This window comes from Monopterus albus, unplaced genomic scaffold (assembly GCF_001952655.1).
Source record: "Monopterus albus unplaced genomic scaffold, M_albus_1.0 scaffold5.1, whole genome shotgun sequence".
Lineage (NCBI taxonomy): Eukaryota > Metazoa > Chordata > Actinopteri > Synbranchiformes > Synbranchidae > Monopterus > Monopterus albus.
The window spans coordinates 184859-197041 of record NW_018127885.1 but is presented as its reverse complement, the minus strand read 5'-3'; the positions used below and the strand labels follow the sequence as shown (position 1 = coordinate 197041).

General features: G+C 42.2%; 2 protein-coding genes across 2 annotated transcripts in view; both read left to right on the top strand.

Moving 5' to 3' along the window:
* The window catches only part of LOC109967329 (muscarinic acetylcholine receptor M2-like), a 12066-nt gene extending 8903 nt beyond the window's left edge, over window positions 1-3163 (top strand). Inside the window, exons 2-4 of the mRNA XM_020612835.1 lie at window positions 1261-1485; window positions 1696-2568; window positions 2734-3163. Coding sequence (XP_020468491.1) covers window positions 1324-1485; window positions 1696-2568; window positions 2734-3051 — 1353 coding nt within the window. The 5' untranslated portion in view covers window positions 1261-1323 and the 3' untranslated portion in view covers window positions 3052-3163. The remainder of the gene's footprint in view (window positions 1-1260; window positions 1486-1695; window positions 2569-2733) is intronic.
* Window positions 3164-6393: 3230 nt separating this feature from the next.
* On the top strand, window positions 6394-11451 carry LOC109967832 (adenosylhomocysteinase 2-like). The gene is made up of 16 exons (XM_020613687.1): window positions 6394-6675; window positions 7577-7688; window positions 8042-8179; window positions 8370-8470; window positions 8545-8647; window positions 8754-8848; window positions 9315-9421; window positions 9512-9628; window positions 9708-9771; window positions 9860-9948; window positions 10079-10149; window positions 10249-10343; window positions 10445-10543; window positions 10890-10958; window positions 11140-11218; window positions 11327-11451. The coding sequence occupies exons 1-16, from the start codon at window positions 6394-6396 to the stop codon at window positions 11449-11451; spliced, it is 1746 nt and encodes a 581-aa protein (XP_020469343.1).
* The last annotated feature ends 732 nt before the right edge of the window (window positions 11452-12183 follow it).

Below are 12183 nucleotides of genomic sequence, written 5' to 3'. Positions count from 1 at the left end.
TGTCGAACGGGCTGGGGAGTCAGAGAATGGCTGGGAAATCGAGGGATGCTGGCACCATCTGGCCTGCATGGTGCCATCTTCTTCCGCCCAGACTGCCCCCGGAGGTGTTCCAATAGCAGGCTGCTTTCCAGTACTGCTCGCTCTAACTCACCTATGTCTCTCTCCATAGCGGTGTTGGTACTCCGCACATCCCACTTCTGACACCAAATGTAATGACCCCCGGCATGGTGGAGAGAGACTAGCTACACTGGTACAGCTAAACTAGCTAGCAGGGCGCTAGCACCTATGCTGATCTTGGTTAGTGATTATTCCAGGCCCCATACACCGCACAACTCTGGATATCGGCTGGGCGTGTCCTTTTACAATTACCACAATGCAACACTGCTTTCTCTGTCATTTATTTAGAACTCCCATGATGCACCTCTGCATCATGCAGCTGCCACCAGACCCCCCAATGGCTGACGTGGATCGTCACAATACGTTTGGCCCAAAGATGGTACTTCAAACTTGTTGTGCTTCGATGAAAGGACAGTTCATCACTACAATAAATGCACACAACTTTGGTTTTATCCAAATTTCCATCTGGAAGCTTTTTATAACGAAACTTGCCATTCAGCACACCAGGCGTTGTGTTTTCTGCCATCATGTTGTAACACACGTTTGCTGTCACGTTACCCGGCCTTATCACACAATAGATAACCATCCACGCTGCGATGGCGGCAAGAAGTTGGAGTCAAAACTTATCAAATGATTAATTAGCGTTAAAAAAAATTTGATTAATCATATGTTAATGCGTTAACGTTGACATCCCTAATTTATACAAATATAAAAACACTCAAACCGAATATCAGCCAGGTGCAAAATGATTTAAAAAAATTAATTTCATATCAGCATCTGATAGCATTTAGGTCTAATCAAATCTAACTATTAATTTTACTATAACATTCAATTTACAAATATAACACCTAATGTGCAGATTTACATGTACATGTAAACTCCAAAGCAGGCTCAGTGTGATAATCCTGATATGAATATGTGCTGTGACATTTTAAACACAGTTGCTGCAGCTTGTATTTACTCACCTGTCCATCCTTCACATCTGGACCAAACTGCAAGCTCAGAAATATCTGCCAGCTGTTTACACACTCAGAGTTATGCATGATTTCAGATAAACACACACAAACATAAAAGGTCTGTATATCACCTATGCGGCAAAATAAGTGTAAAGAAGCTGATTCTTCATAATCTATGTCATAACAGGTTTTGAACAGAAATGACTCGAGTTTAAAGCATTTGTGAGAAGGATAGCCAAGAAGAGAGAGAATGGAGATGCTGAATTCATCGCAGACCACCAACATCACCAGTGGTAATAACACCAACCTCAGTCAGTACACGCCTGTGGAGAAGGCTCTCATCATCCTGCTGACTGGATCTTTGAGTCTGATCACTGTCACTGGAAACATCCTGGTCATGCTCTCTATAAAGGTTTGGCTTTTCTTGTTTTGATTGTTCATGATTAATGGTGCTTCAACCAGCCATCTCTAGACACCTTGAAAAGCATGCCCAGACTTAGAGATAAGAAAACAGCATTTGCAACCTCGTGCAGAGCTGTAATTTAATAGGAACAACAGCACACATCACATCGTACAAAAAAGATTAGCATCTGACAGTCTGTTCCATGTTGTTTCTTTAAAGGTAAATAGGAACCTGCAGACTGTCAACAACTACTTCCTGTTCAGCCTGGCATGTGCAGACCTCATTATTGGCATCTGTTCCATGAACCTCTACACTGTTTATACTGTGATTGGCTACTGGCCATTGGGAGCAGTGGTGTGCGACCTGTGGCTGGCTGTCGATTATGTTGTCAGCAATGCCTCAGTCATGAACCTGCTCATCATTAGTTTTGACCGTTACTTCTGTGTCACAAAACCACTCACTTACCCAACACGCCGAAGCACCAAGATGGCAGGCCTGATGATTGCTGCAGCTTGGGTCTTGTCCTTCATTCTTTGGGCTCCTGCCATTTTGTTCTGGCAGTTCATTGTGGGTGGGAGAACTGTGCCACCAGATGTTTGCTATATACAGTTCTTCTCAAACCCAGCGGTAACATTTGGGACAGCCATAGCAGCTTTCTACCTGCCAGTGGCCATTATGATCCACCTTTACTGGCGCATCTCCAAAGCCAGTCGCAGCCGTATGAGGAGGGACAGCAGGAAGACCTCAGGTACCAGTCTGGGAGAAGGTCTCTCTAATAGCCAGGAGGAGGGATGTGAGAGCCAGAGCAACTGCATCACAACAAGAGAAGCGCAGAAAAAGGCTGGAGATGGGAAGGAGAAGGCAGTGTTGCATAAGCGCAACGGCAGTGGCCGCTGCACGAAAGAAAATCCCAACCAGGGGGACTTGATGGCAGAAAGCATCCATGCTTCAACGTCTAAAGACACAGCTGTGGTCCTTGTGGCATCACATAAAGGACTGAGTGTCCGGAATAAGACTAATCAAACACAGCCACCGTTCCTGGAAAATGCAGTTGCTGACAGACAATTTCTGGCAACAAGGACACTGTTTAAGGTAAATTTGATTAAAGTGGGAAAAAATCACATTAACCACAATAAACTGATAAGGTGATAATATGTCAATATTGTGTTTACAGCTTGCTCCAGTGCAAAAAGTGGCAAAAAACCCTTTAAACATCACTTTAAGTTAATGAAAATTTCCCCCATCTTCTATTTTCAGGCAACAAAGCAGAGCGCAGTGGCAAAGTGGAAAAAGAGGGGCATTTCCTCCAGGGAGAGAAAGGTGACCCGTACAATCATGGCCATTCTGGTTGCTTTTGTCGCCACATGGACGCCGTACAACGTGATAGTCCTGATCAACACCTTCTGTTCCACCTGCATCCCAAACTCACTCTGGACCATTGGCTACTGGCTCTGCTACATCAACAGCACCATCAACCCAGCCTGCTACGCCCTTTGCAACACCACTTTCAAAAACACAATCAAGCACCTGCTTCTGTGCCAGTATAAAAAAATACGTGCAGCACGGTGGGGGTGAGAATGCTAACTGATGCTTGTGATGGAGTCAAAATACTGTGATAAATCTTGTAAACTGAGACGACGACTACTGGAGTGAAACATAGACTAGACGTGCTCTTATTGTGCACATTTTTTTGCAATGGTCAAACTTCTTCATACTCAATTTTTTTATGATTTTTTAAAATATATGAAATTGTATTTTGCATTTTGGTGGGAAAGCAGCTGAGTGTGAAAAAGTATATTTGACTGACTGTTAATTGGTAGGATGTCCCCCTTGTGCAGCGTGTTGTTTAATATGCAACCTACCCCAGGAGTATAATTGTGGTTCTGTGATGATTCTGTGACCAAAAAAGACATTTTTAGTATACGAGTATTATTCCAGTATAAGAGGACGAAACTAACATGCAGAAAAACACATTGTATTATGGACATGTTATTGCATAAAGTCTTATGGCTGCTATTGTAGTATGAAGCAGACAAAAAACTCAATCATTTCATTCAGTTCCGAGTTAAATTCAATTCAACACAGAACTGAATTAATTAAACCCTGAGCTGAGTATTAGCAGCTGTAAACTGATGTGAATGTGTGTGAAAGAATGTGTGTGTGTGTCTGTAGCCATATTAGCCCATGTTATTGTAAAATGAGCTCAAATGTGATATTTGTCTATTGTCCTCTTTCTTCAATATTAGTACCTGTTTTCTGTAAATAAAATAGATGACAGGACATTTAATTTAGTGTCACCTTTCTTTGTCATAATATCTCTCACGTATGTTCAGAATGAAACGGGTTAGTACAAAAAAAAAGCACACAACCTGATTCAGTGGCTCCACTATGACATCAGACTTTAGCTGGACGTCCCATTTCCTGCTGTGTTGATGTCTGATGGGAGGAATTTCACACTGCACCATATAGAATAATGTGAAGGCCTGCAGCAGGAAGTCAAACGGCATGTCAGGTTAAAGGAGTACAAGGCTATAGTTTGTTACTACAGTTTATAATAAAGATTGGATAACAAATGTCTTCAAGCTCAGGACTCTAAGACTACAACATGTTCAACAAAATCCAAACAAAGATTATTACTCCTCTGACTCTACATGATGAAGCCCTGAGTACATCCCTGAATTGTTGTGCTGATATATTACCTCAAAATCCCTGACTGAGCAACTGCTGTTTAACATATATTTCCTTGCATTTTGTTTACAGGGTCCAAGTGAACATTTCACTGGCCATTAACAGGGCCATTTCATATCACTTCCAATTTAACACTAGAGTCTTAAATTCCTGCACTGAATTGGAATGAGGACCAGAGAAAAACCTGGCAGAGGACTGGATACAGTGTTACTCTCCCTCCCACTGCTCCTCCTGGTGGACTCCCGTCAGACAGAACAGACGGAATCAAACTGAAGTTGTCACAGTTGTCATCCTGAGGAAAGAAAGGACAAGACGTTTCTCTAGCTCAGCTGGAAAGCTCCTCAGTTGGGACACCTGTGGAACTGTTACTCCCCCTAGTTGAATAAAACCATGCCTCCTATTGATACATTAAGTAGTAGAAACTGTATAAGAGAACTACCTCTTCCTACTGCAAGCTGCACAACTGAATAAATACAATCACAACACAACAATCCAGCAAACCAAATAAAACTAGACAGCATGTAGAGAATGCAAAGGCAGCTCAGTTCCTCCAAAATGCCATTCCAAGTAAAAACAATATTCTACTTGACCATGAAAACCTACCCCTAACATTTGGAATCACATTGGTTAGTTTGAAAGTTATTCAAGAAACACAACATTTCACTAATGGTAGTTTTCTTCAGGGTCTAGCTCAGTAACTTTTGGAGATCCAAATGTGTTGACACCCCGCTGAGTCTCGCCCCATCTCATCATGGTGAAGAATCATCTAAAAGATTCCTGGCTCCAGATGATGATCCGGATAAACACCAAAATGTAATGGATTGTTCCCTGAGCCATACCCCTCCTCTGAAATATTTCCCCCAAATCCATTCATTTCTTTTGAGTTAGGCTGCAAAGTACCCAACAGGGAGGTTTTTAAAATCTCTGCCAAGGTCAGGGGCTATGTTGGTTTGCTGGTTTGTTTGTTTACAACATAACTCAAAAACTAAGGAATGGATTTTGATTAAATCCATATCATAATTTGGATATAGGAATATTTTAAATGATTATTTACTATTGTGAAAGCTGGAAAGGCTGTTTGACTGTATGTGAGCCCCCTTGTGGCCAAAGGGAGCAGCCATGCTGCTGAGCACTCCGAGTACACATGGAGACAAATCTCTGGTGACAGCTGCCCAGTCATTGTCAGTGGAAACTGAGTGCTATCACACTGTACATCCTGCTGGGTGAGACGGGACTGAAGGAGCCTACCTCTGTCACCCATGTTTGAGTAGAAAACTGGTTGATGTTGTCTTTGGTATTTGGCAGGTTGTAATTTAGGGTCAGCTAATTAAACACATTTATTTCAGAGCAGAGTTCAAAGAGGTGTTAACTAGTTCTTGCAAACTGTCAGGTGACTGAGGAGTGCACCAGGCTGAATTTGACTGCAGAAGTAGTCAGATGGTAGAAGAAATATTTGAACCACTGATATGCTCTCTTTGGTGGACTAACTTCAGGAGGGCTTTGGCTACAGCGATGTCTTGCAACCAGACCCATGAGGCAACCACCCCAAACAGTGTAACAACCCCACGCAATCAAATGCAACCCTTCCTTTGTCAGCAGGAGAAATTCTTTCATATTTTAAATTTTGGATACTTGGATCAGCCATTTTGTTTGATGACTTGTCTTTGAACCTGACATTAGGATGCGATTGGTCATCATGGGGGCCTCTACTGTTGCTGGTGGAGTTTAATGTACTAAATATATCACCTTGCCTGTTTGTTTATAATGTCAACCTCGGTTCACATTGTACTCATGTCTTTGTGCTCATTGCAATTTGAGCCAGTGTTATGAAAGACAAGAATAAGTAACATCTCTGCAAGTCTAAATGCCTGAGGTCTTGAGTATGAGTATTTTTTTTTATATAAAAAGGACAACATCTAGTACAAAAGACTCTAGGGCACACACTGACATCTACCCCCATGGTGTTTTTGCAGCACTGGGTTATTTCCTACATTTCCTGCTTACATTTCTCTCTGCTTCAAAAAGCAGTGCTCATATTAGTGTTGACCCTGTACACAACATCCAGGACTAATGATCTACTTTGTATTTTGTCAAAACAACAAAAAATTGCTGCAGTTTAGAGAAAATACACACCTTGCGGAAGGAAATGTGATGTATGCGGGCAGGGTATGGCTCAGCTGTCAGATCATAGAAGTCTAATTCACATCATTACTGGCAGCCAGTGGAGTCATGGCAGAGGAAAAGGAGCAGATAGGAGCCTCCTGGGAGGACCTGTCACTGCCTGATGATTATCCTGAGCCAAATGTGGAGGACAAAGCCGGGCTGAATGAAGACACAGACAAGGATACCTCTGCTACCACAAAGGAAAGCACCAAAGGTCACGCAATAAAATGCAGCCCAAAACTGCTGCACATGCTAAAAGCGGCAGAGAGCAGGTGGACACGTCCTGGTCGGAACAGAGCCCAGCTGAAGGCAGGAGAGCTGCTTAGTGAATCTCTGAGGACTGATGTGGTGAGCAGTAACATTGCTACAGTTCATGGCTTTGACTGATCTGTCCTGCCAGTGTAGATCATGACATTATAAACTGCTCAAAAAGTTAAAGGGACCACTTGATCGTCAGTACAACACCAAGTCAGTTAAACTTCAGGGATATCATTCTGTCTATTTAGGAAGCACAGGTGATTGTGAATCAGTTTCAACAGCTTTGGTGCAAATGAAAGTGACAACAGGTGCAATGGAGAGGTCGAAGCTAGACAATCCCCAAAGGGCCTGGTTTTGCATGTGGCGGCCACAGACAAATGCTCTCCCTCCTTATCATTGCTGACCGATTCTTCTCAGGTTTTGTGCTTTGCTAGTACCCTTGTCACTAATGCAGTACCTGCAGCCCAATCAGGTTGGACAGGTAGTCCAGTCACTCCAAGATGGCTCATCCATACATGCAGTTGCAAGAAGGTTTGCTGTCTCCCAGCACAGTCTCAAGAGCACGGAGGAGATACCAGGAGAGGCTGTTAGAAATCATTATGATGGACTGACTCAGAATTGTGTACCTCAGTTTATCGCCTCATTAGGGAGCTAGGCAGAGAGCTCAGACTCGTACAGCAAGGGAGTGGGCATGGCCAAGTGGGACCCGTGTGGCAGCAGCTCAGTCCTCAGACAGCCACACTGGATGGTGAGACAATAACAGACACAGGGACGAGAAGAACATTTGTGACAGTGCCGGTGAGAAGAAAGATGGTAGTTTACAAGAAAATCTGCTGTGAAGTATGGTGCTTCTGTGCAAATGTTTCTATTATCTGTATGTTTCAAGCATGAAGATGATTTGACTCCGTGAATGTGACCTGCAGTGGAGTAACAATTTATATACTCTTTCTAATCCTGTTTATTTTGATCCTGTCTCTTTTTGATTCCACAGCAAATTCAGCTCAGTGACCAGAGGCAAGAATTCAGCAAGCATCCCATCAAGACTAGTTGTCGCCCTCTGTCTCAGTCTATCTCACAGTCATCTACAGATAGCTATAGTTCAGGTATGCAAACATGAACACACACATACATACACTAATCACATGACTGATATATAAACTGCGCTGGTTCTGATCCCAGCAGCATGAGAACCACAGGCCCTGAGGGTTAGCCTTGGTGTGTCCTCCTACTGTTAAACCTAAATTTAAAGGAAAGGTTTTCAGAAGAATTAAGTCTCTTTATTTTGGTCCTAATCTGTTCTGTGAGCCTTTTTCAAACATGTCGATCACTGTTGATTTTAAAGGATTTTAAAGGCTCAGAGAAAAGTGTCCCCCAGCTGTGTCAGAAACAACAGCCTGAAAAACCATAGTTTTAGACAAACGATTTTTATACACAGTGTCTGATTTCTGTGTTGCAGTGTGCAGTGACAGCTCTGAGGATGAGGTCTCTCCCAGAGACAAACTTCAGAAGACCTCCACGGGCCTTTCGGACTTTTGCATCAAAAATATCAAACAAGCTGATTTTGGACGCAGAGCAATTGAAGCCGCACAGCAAGGTAAAGTCAAAGAGTGTTCTAACAAATAGTTTATTATTTCTTACATTATGTGACATCTCAATAGAAGAAAGGGAACACACACGAAGAGAGGATGGAATGAGAATATAAAACCACAAATGTAAAATATGTGTCCACGCATGCACTCTGTGCTTGTGTTTAATGTGACTCGGGCACTGTGTGTGATATTTAGAAATGTCAGCACTGATGGTGCTGAGGAAAAGAGCTGGGGGTGAGAAACCTCTGGCTGGAGCTAAAGTGGTGGGCTGCACACACATCACTGCACAGACAGCGGTCAGTTCAACACACACACATGTACATACATACACAAAGATCCAACATCTTGCTGACTGTGTTTTTTCTTGCAGGTCTTGATTGAGACTTTGTCTGAGCTGGGGGCTCAGTGTCGATGGGCAGCCTGTAACATGTTCTCTACTCAGAACGCTGTGGCTGCTGCTTTGGCTGAAGGAGGTACGACTGTCTGTACCAGCTGCTCCTCCACCAGGGTCACCATAGTTGTCCCTCTATACCTTCTCTTTTGATCAAAGCATGCTCTTTATAAATCACTTCCTCTTAGGCACCTCCGTGTATGCGTGGAGAGGAGAATCACAGGACGACTTCTGGTGGTGTATTGACCATTGTGTGTGTGCTGACACCTGGCAGCCCAACATGGTACAGAAATGTACATCAAACAATTACACCCCTGTCCACACAGCTTCTCAGAACATGGGGAGCAATGAAAGTACAGTTACTTGAAGCTGAAGACAAATTTCCACAATGTTGACAATAAAGCTAACCATAACCCACCCCCCACCAAAATCCTGTGATATCAGGGTAGAAAGGTGAACACAGTGAGTAGTTGTACTCTGTAGTTCTCTGACATCTGTGGTTTTTAAAGGAACCGCTTTTAAAAATAGATACTGTTGATTTTTAATGTAACCTTTTGTTAATCCTGTTTTATGGGCCTTTTGAAACTACCAACATCTGAGACTATTAACTCTCTATCCATTTCAAATATAAATGATTATGGTGGGTGAGCTATGCCTTTAATTTGTATGTATTTTAGTGTGTATTTTACACTCACAGCTAAAAAGGCTGTGATGATGGACAGTTTATTTTGCTTTTCCACTCTTGTCAGATTCTGGATGACGGAGGCAGTCTGACCCATCGGATCTATAAGAAGTACCCGAGTCTGTTCAAGAAGGTCAAAGGCATCGTGGAAGAAAGTGTTACAGGCGTCTATCGGTTAGTTCCACACAAAGCTATATATATATTCACACAAGTTCACAAAATCACTCTGAGGCTTACACGTATGTCTCTGGCTGTGTCTTTCAGACTGTACCAGCTGTCAAAGGCAGGCAGTCTGTGTGTCCCAGTAATGAATGTTAATGACTCTGTGACCAAGCAGAAATTCGACAACCTTTACTGCTGCAAGGAGTCCATACTGGATGGGTAATGACTCATGTTGTAACAGTAAACAGGTAAATGTGCTGGTGCCTTACAGAGCCTGACTGTTGACCTCTTCTTTCAGGTTAAAGAGAACCACTGACATCATGTTTGGAGGAAAACAAGTGGTGGTATGTGGATATGGTGAGGTCAGTGGAAAAGCAAGTGCAACACAGAGAATGTAAGAATTATTATGGTTAAGTAAAGTTACCAACCCTCTTTTCTTTCTCCTTGTAGGTTGGCAAAGGTTGCTCTGCTGCCCTCAAAGCATTGTGTGCTGTTGTATATGTCACAGAAGTGGATCCCATTTGTGCACTTCAGGCCTGGTATGAATGGAGGAAGCTTTTATCAGCACACATGTGAAATGTGTTTCCTTCCTCCCAAAGGTACATTGTAGCCAAACATCCAGCAAGGTAAAAATGTTAACCCCATTCTCTCATGCCCTTCTCCTCCCAGCATGGATGGCTTCAGGGTGGTTAAACTGAGTGAAGTGGTCAGACAGGTAGACCTGGTCATCACCTGCACTGGTAACTGCTGTAAAAATGAACACGCTGAGTAAGAATACGGATCACACAATACAACTGCTTATTTTAATCGGGTCTTATTTCATTTTAATTTATCCGCAGGCAGTAAAAATGTGGTGAGAAGGGAACATCTGGACAGAATGAAAAACGGCTGCATAGTCTGCAACATGGGACACTCCAACAATGAGTTAGACTTGGTAAAAAATAGAATGTGTGTGTGTTTATGCCTTTTTAACATATGCATAAACCTGCAGACTTATATGCTTGTGTGGCTAAAATACAAACTCTTGTTTCTCAGGAGAGTCTGCAGACTGCAGAGCTGAGGTGGGAGCATGTGAAGCCTCAGGTGGATCAGGTTATCTGGCCTAATGGCAAGAGAATTGTGCTGCTGGCTGAGGTGATGATGCCGTTAGTAGTTATTATTATACAACACTACGAAGAGATAATGTACAGAAACACATTTAATGTAAACTATAGTCCCAAAGGAGGTTCGGAACTGATCATTCCACTCTGATGAGAGACTTTGTGCACAGTATCTTGTTTATTACATAGCTATTTACCAAACACATTACTCACTTGATATAAAATATCCATCCATCCATTATCTATACCTCTTATCTGTGGTCAGCAGGAGCTGATTATCTGAACACAATTATTAGCAGAAGTCTGTATGGTGCTCAGCGGCTGCTGTCACATTATTGTATGCCACGCCAGTGTTTGAAAGTTTGTGACTTTTCTTTCAGGGTCATTTGCTGAATCTGAGCTGCTCTGCAGTGCCCTCATTTGTCCTCTCCATCACTGCTGCAACTCAGGTCTAAATTTTTTATTTATTTTTTTGTTAACCAAGACATTTATTTTACAAAATACTGTGGGAATCAGTTTGGTTCTTTTTCTAAATGTATCACAGAGGAAGAATCAGTAGCTCTGTCAGATGTTAAATTGGTGCAGTCACTTGTAGTCGTGTTAATCAAACCTCTCACTGTTGTATGTCAGGCATTGGCTCTCATAGAGCTCTATAGTGCTCCAGAGGGACGATACAAACAGGACATATACCTGCTGCCGAAGAAGATGGGCAAGTCTTTAGCTTAGATACCCTGAAACAAATGTTATCTTTATTGCATTCTTTATTAGTACAGTCCAAAAGCAAATTCAAAAGGACCATGTATGTGTATAATTTCAGATGAATATGTGGCCAGTCTTCACCTGCTGACATTTGAGGCTCACCTCACAGAGCTGGCCAATGATCAGGCCTTATACCTGGGCGTGAGCAAACACGGGCCCTTCAAACCCAACTACTACAGGTGAAGACAAACACTGTTATTCCACCACAAATAATTTGCACATACACTGTGTTTTACAGAAAGCATTTCTCAAACAGGTATTAACCCTGTGGACACAATGCTGAAGAACCGAAGCTTCTCAGACTTGCCGGTGTAGGTTTTTGTCCTGGAAAATCTCTCACAGCCAGATAGAGCGCTGACGCCCTCTACAGTCTGACAATCGCTGAGACAGCAACTTGTTTTTCTGTGGATGTGCAGTTATATCTGTCTTATGTGTGACACTGTTCTTGGTTATAAATGTTCACAGTATGTGATTTCTAGAAGAGTTAAAATGAAAAGGAACAAAAAGTTAAATCTGCTTGTAATAATAGCATAACAATTTATTAACTGGAGCATATTTAACTGGCCATTGGTAAAATATAAATTGCAAACAATTCAATGATTAATCCTGATTTGAATCTAACATTACTGAACTGAAACCTCAATCCACAGTCTGAACAGTTTGAGAGGATGTCTGCGCTGTTACTTCCACTGACTCAAACTGTGGATAAGCACAAACAGTAAGTTATAATAATACAAAAGAACAGTTTTGCTCTCAAAGCTTTTGAATTTTAATATGACAAAAACAGGAAGGCATTTTAAATGTGTACTTCTAACCCACAGAAAAGCAAAGCAATATGAACAGTATAATTCTCTGTTTAGTGTCAGAAATAACCCCAAATTACGTCATTTTACAGCAGTGATAATAAATGACTCA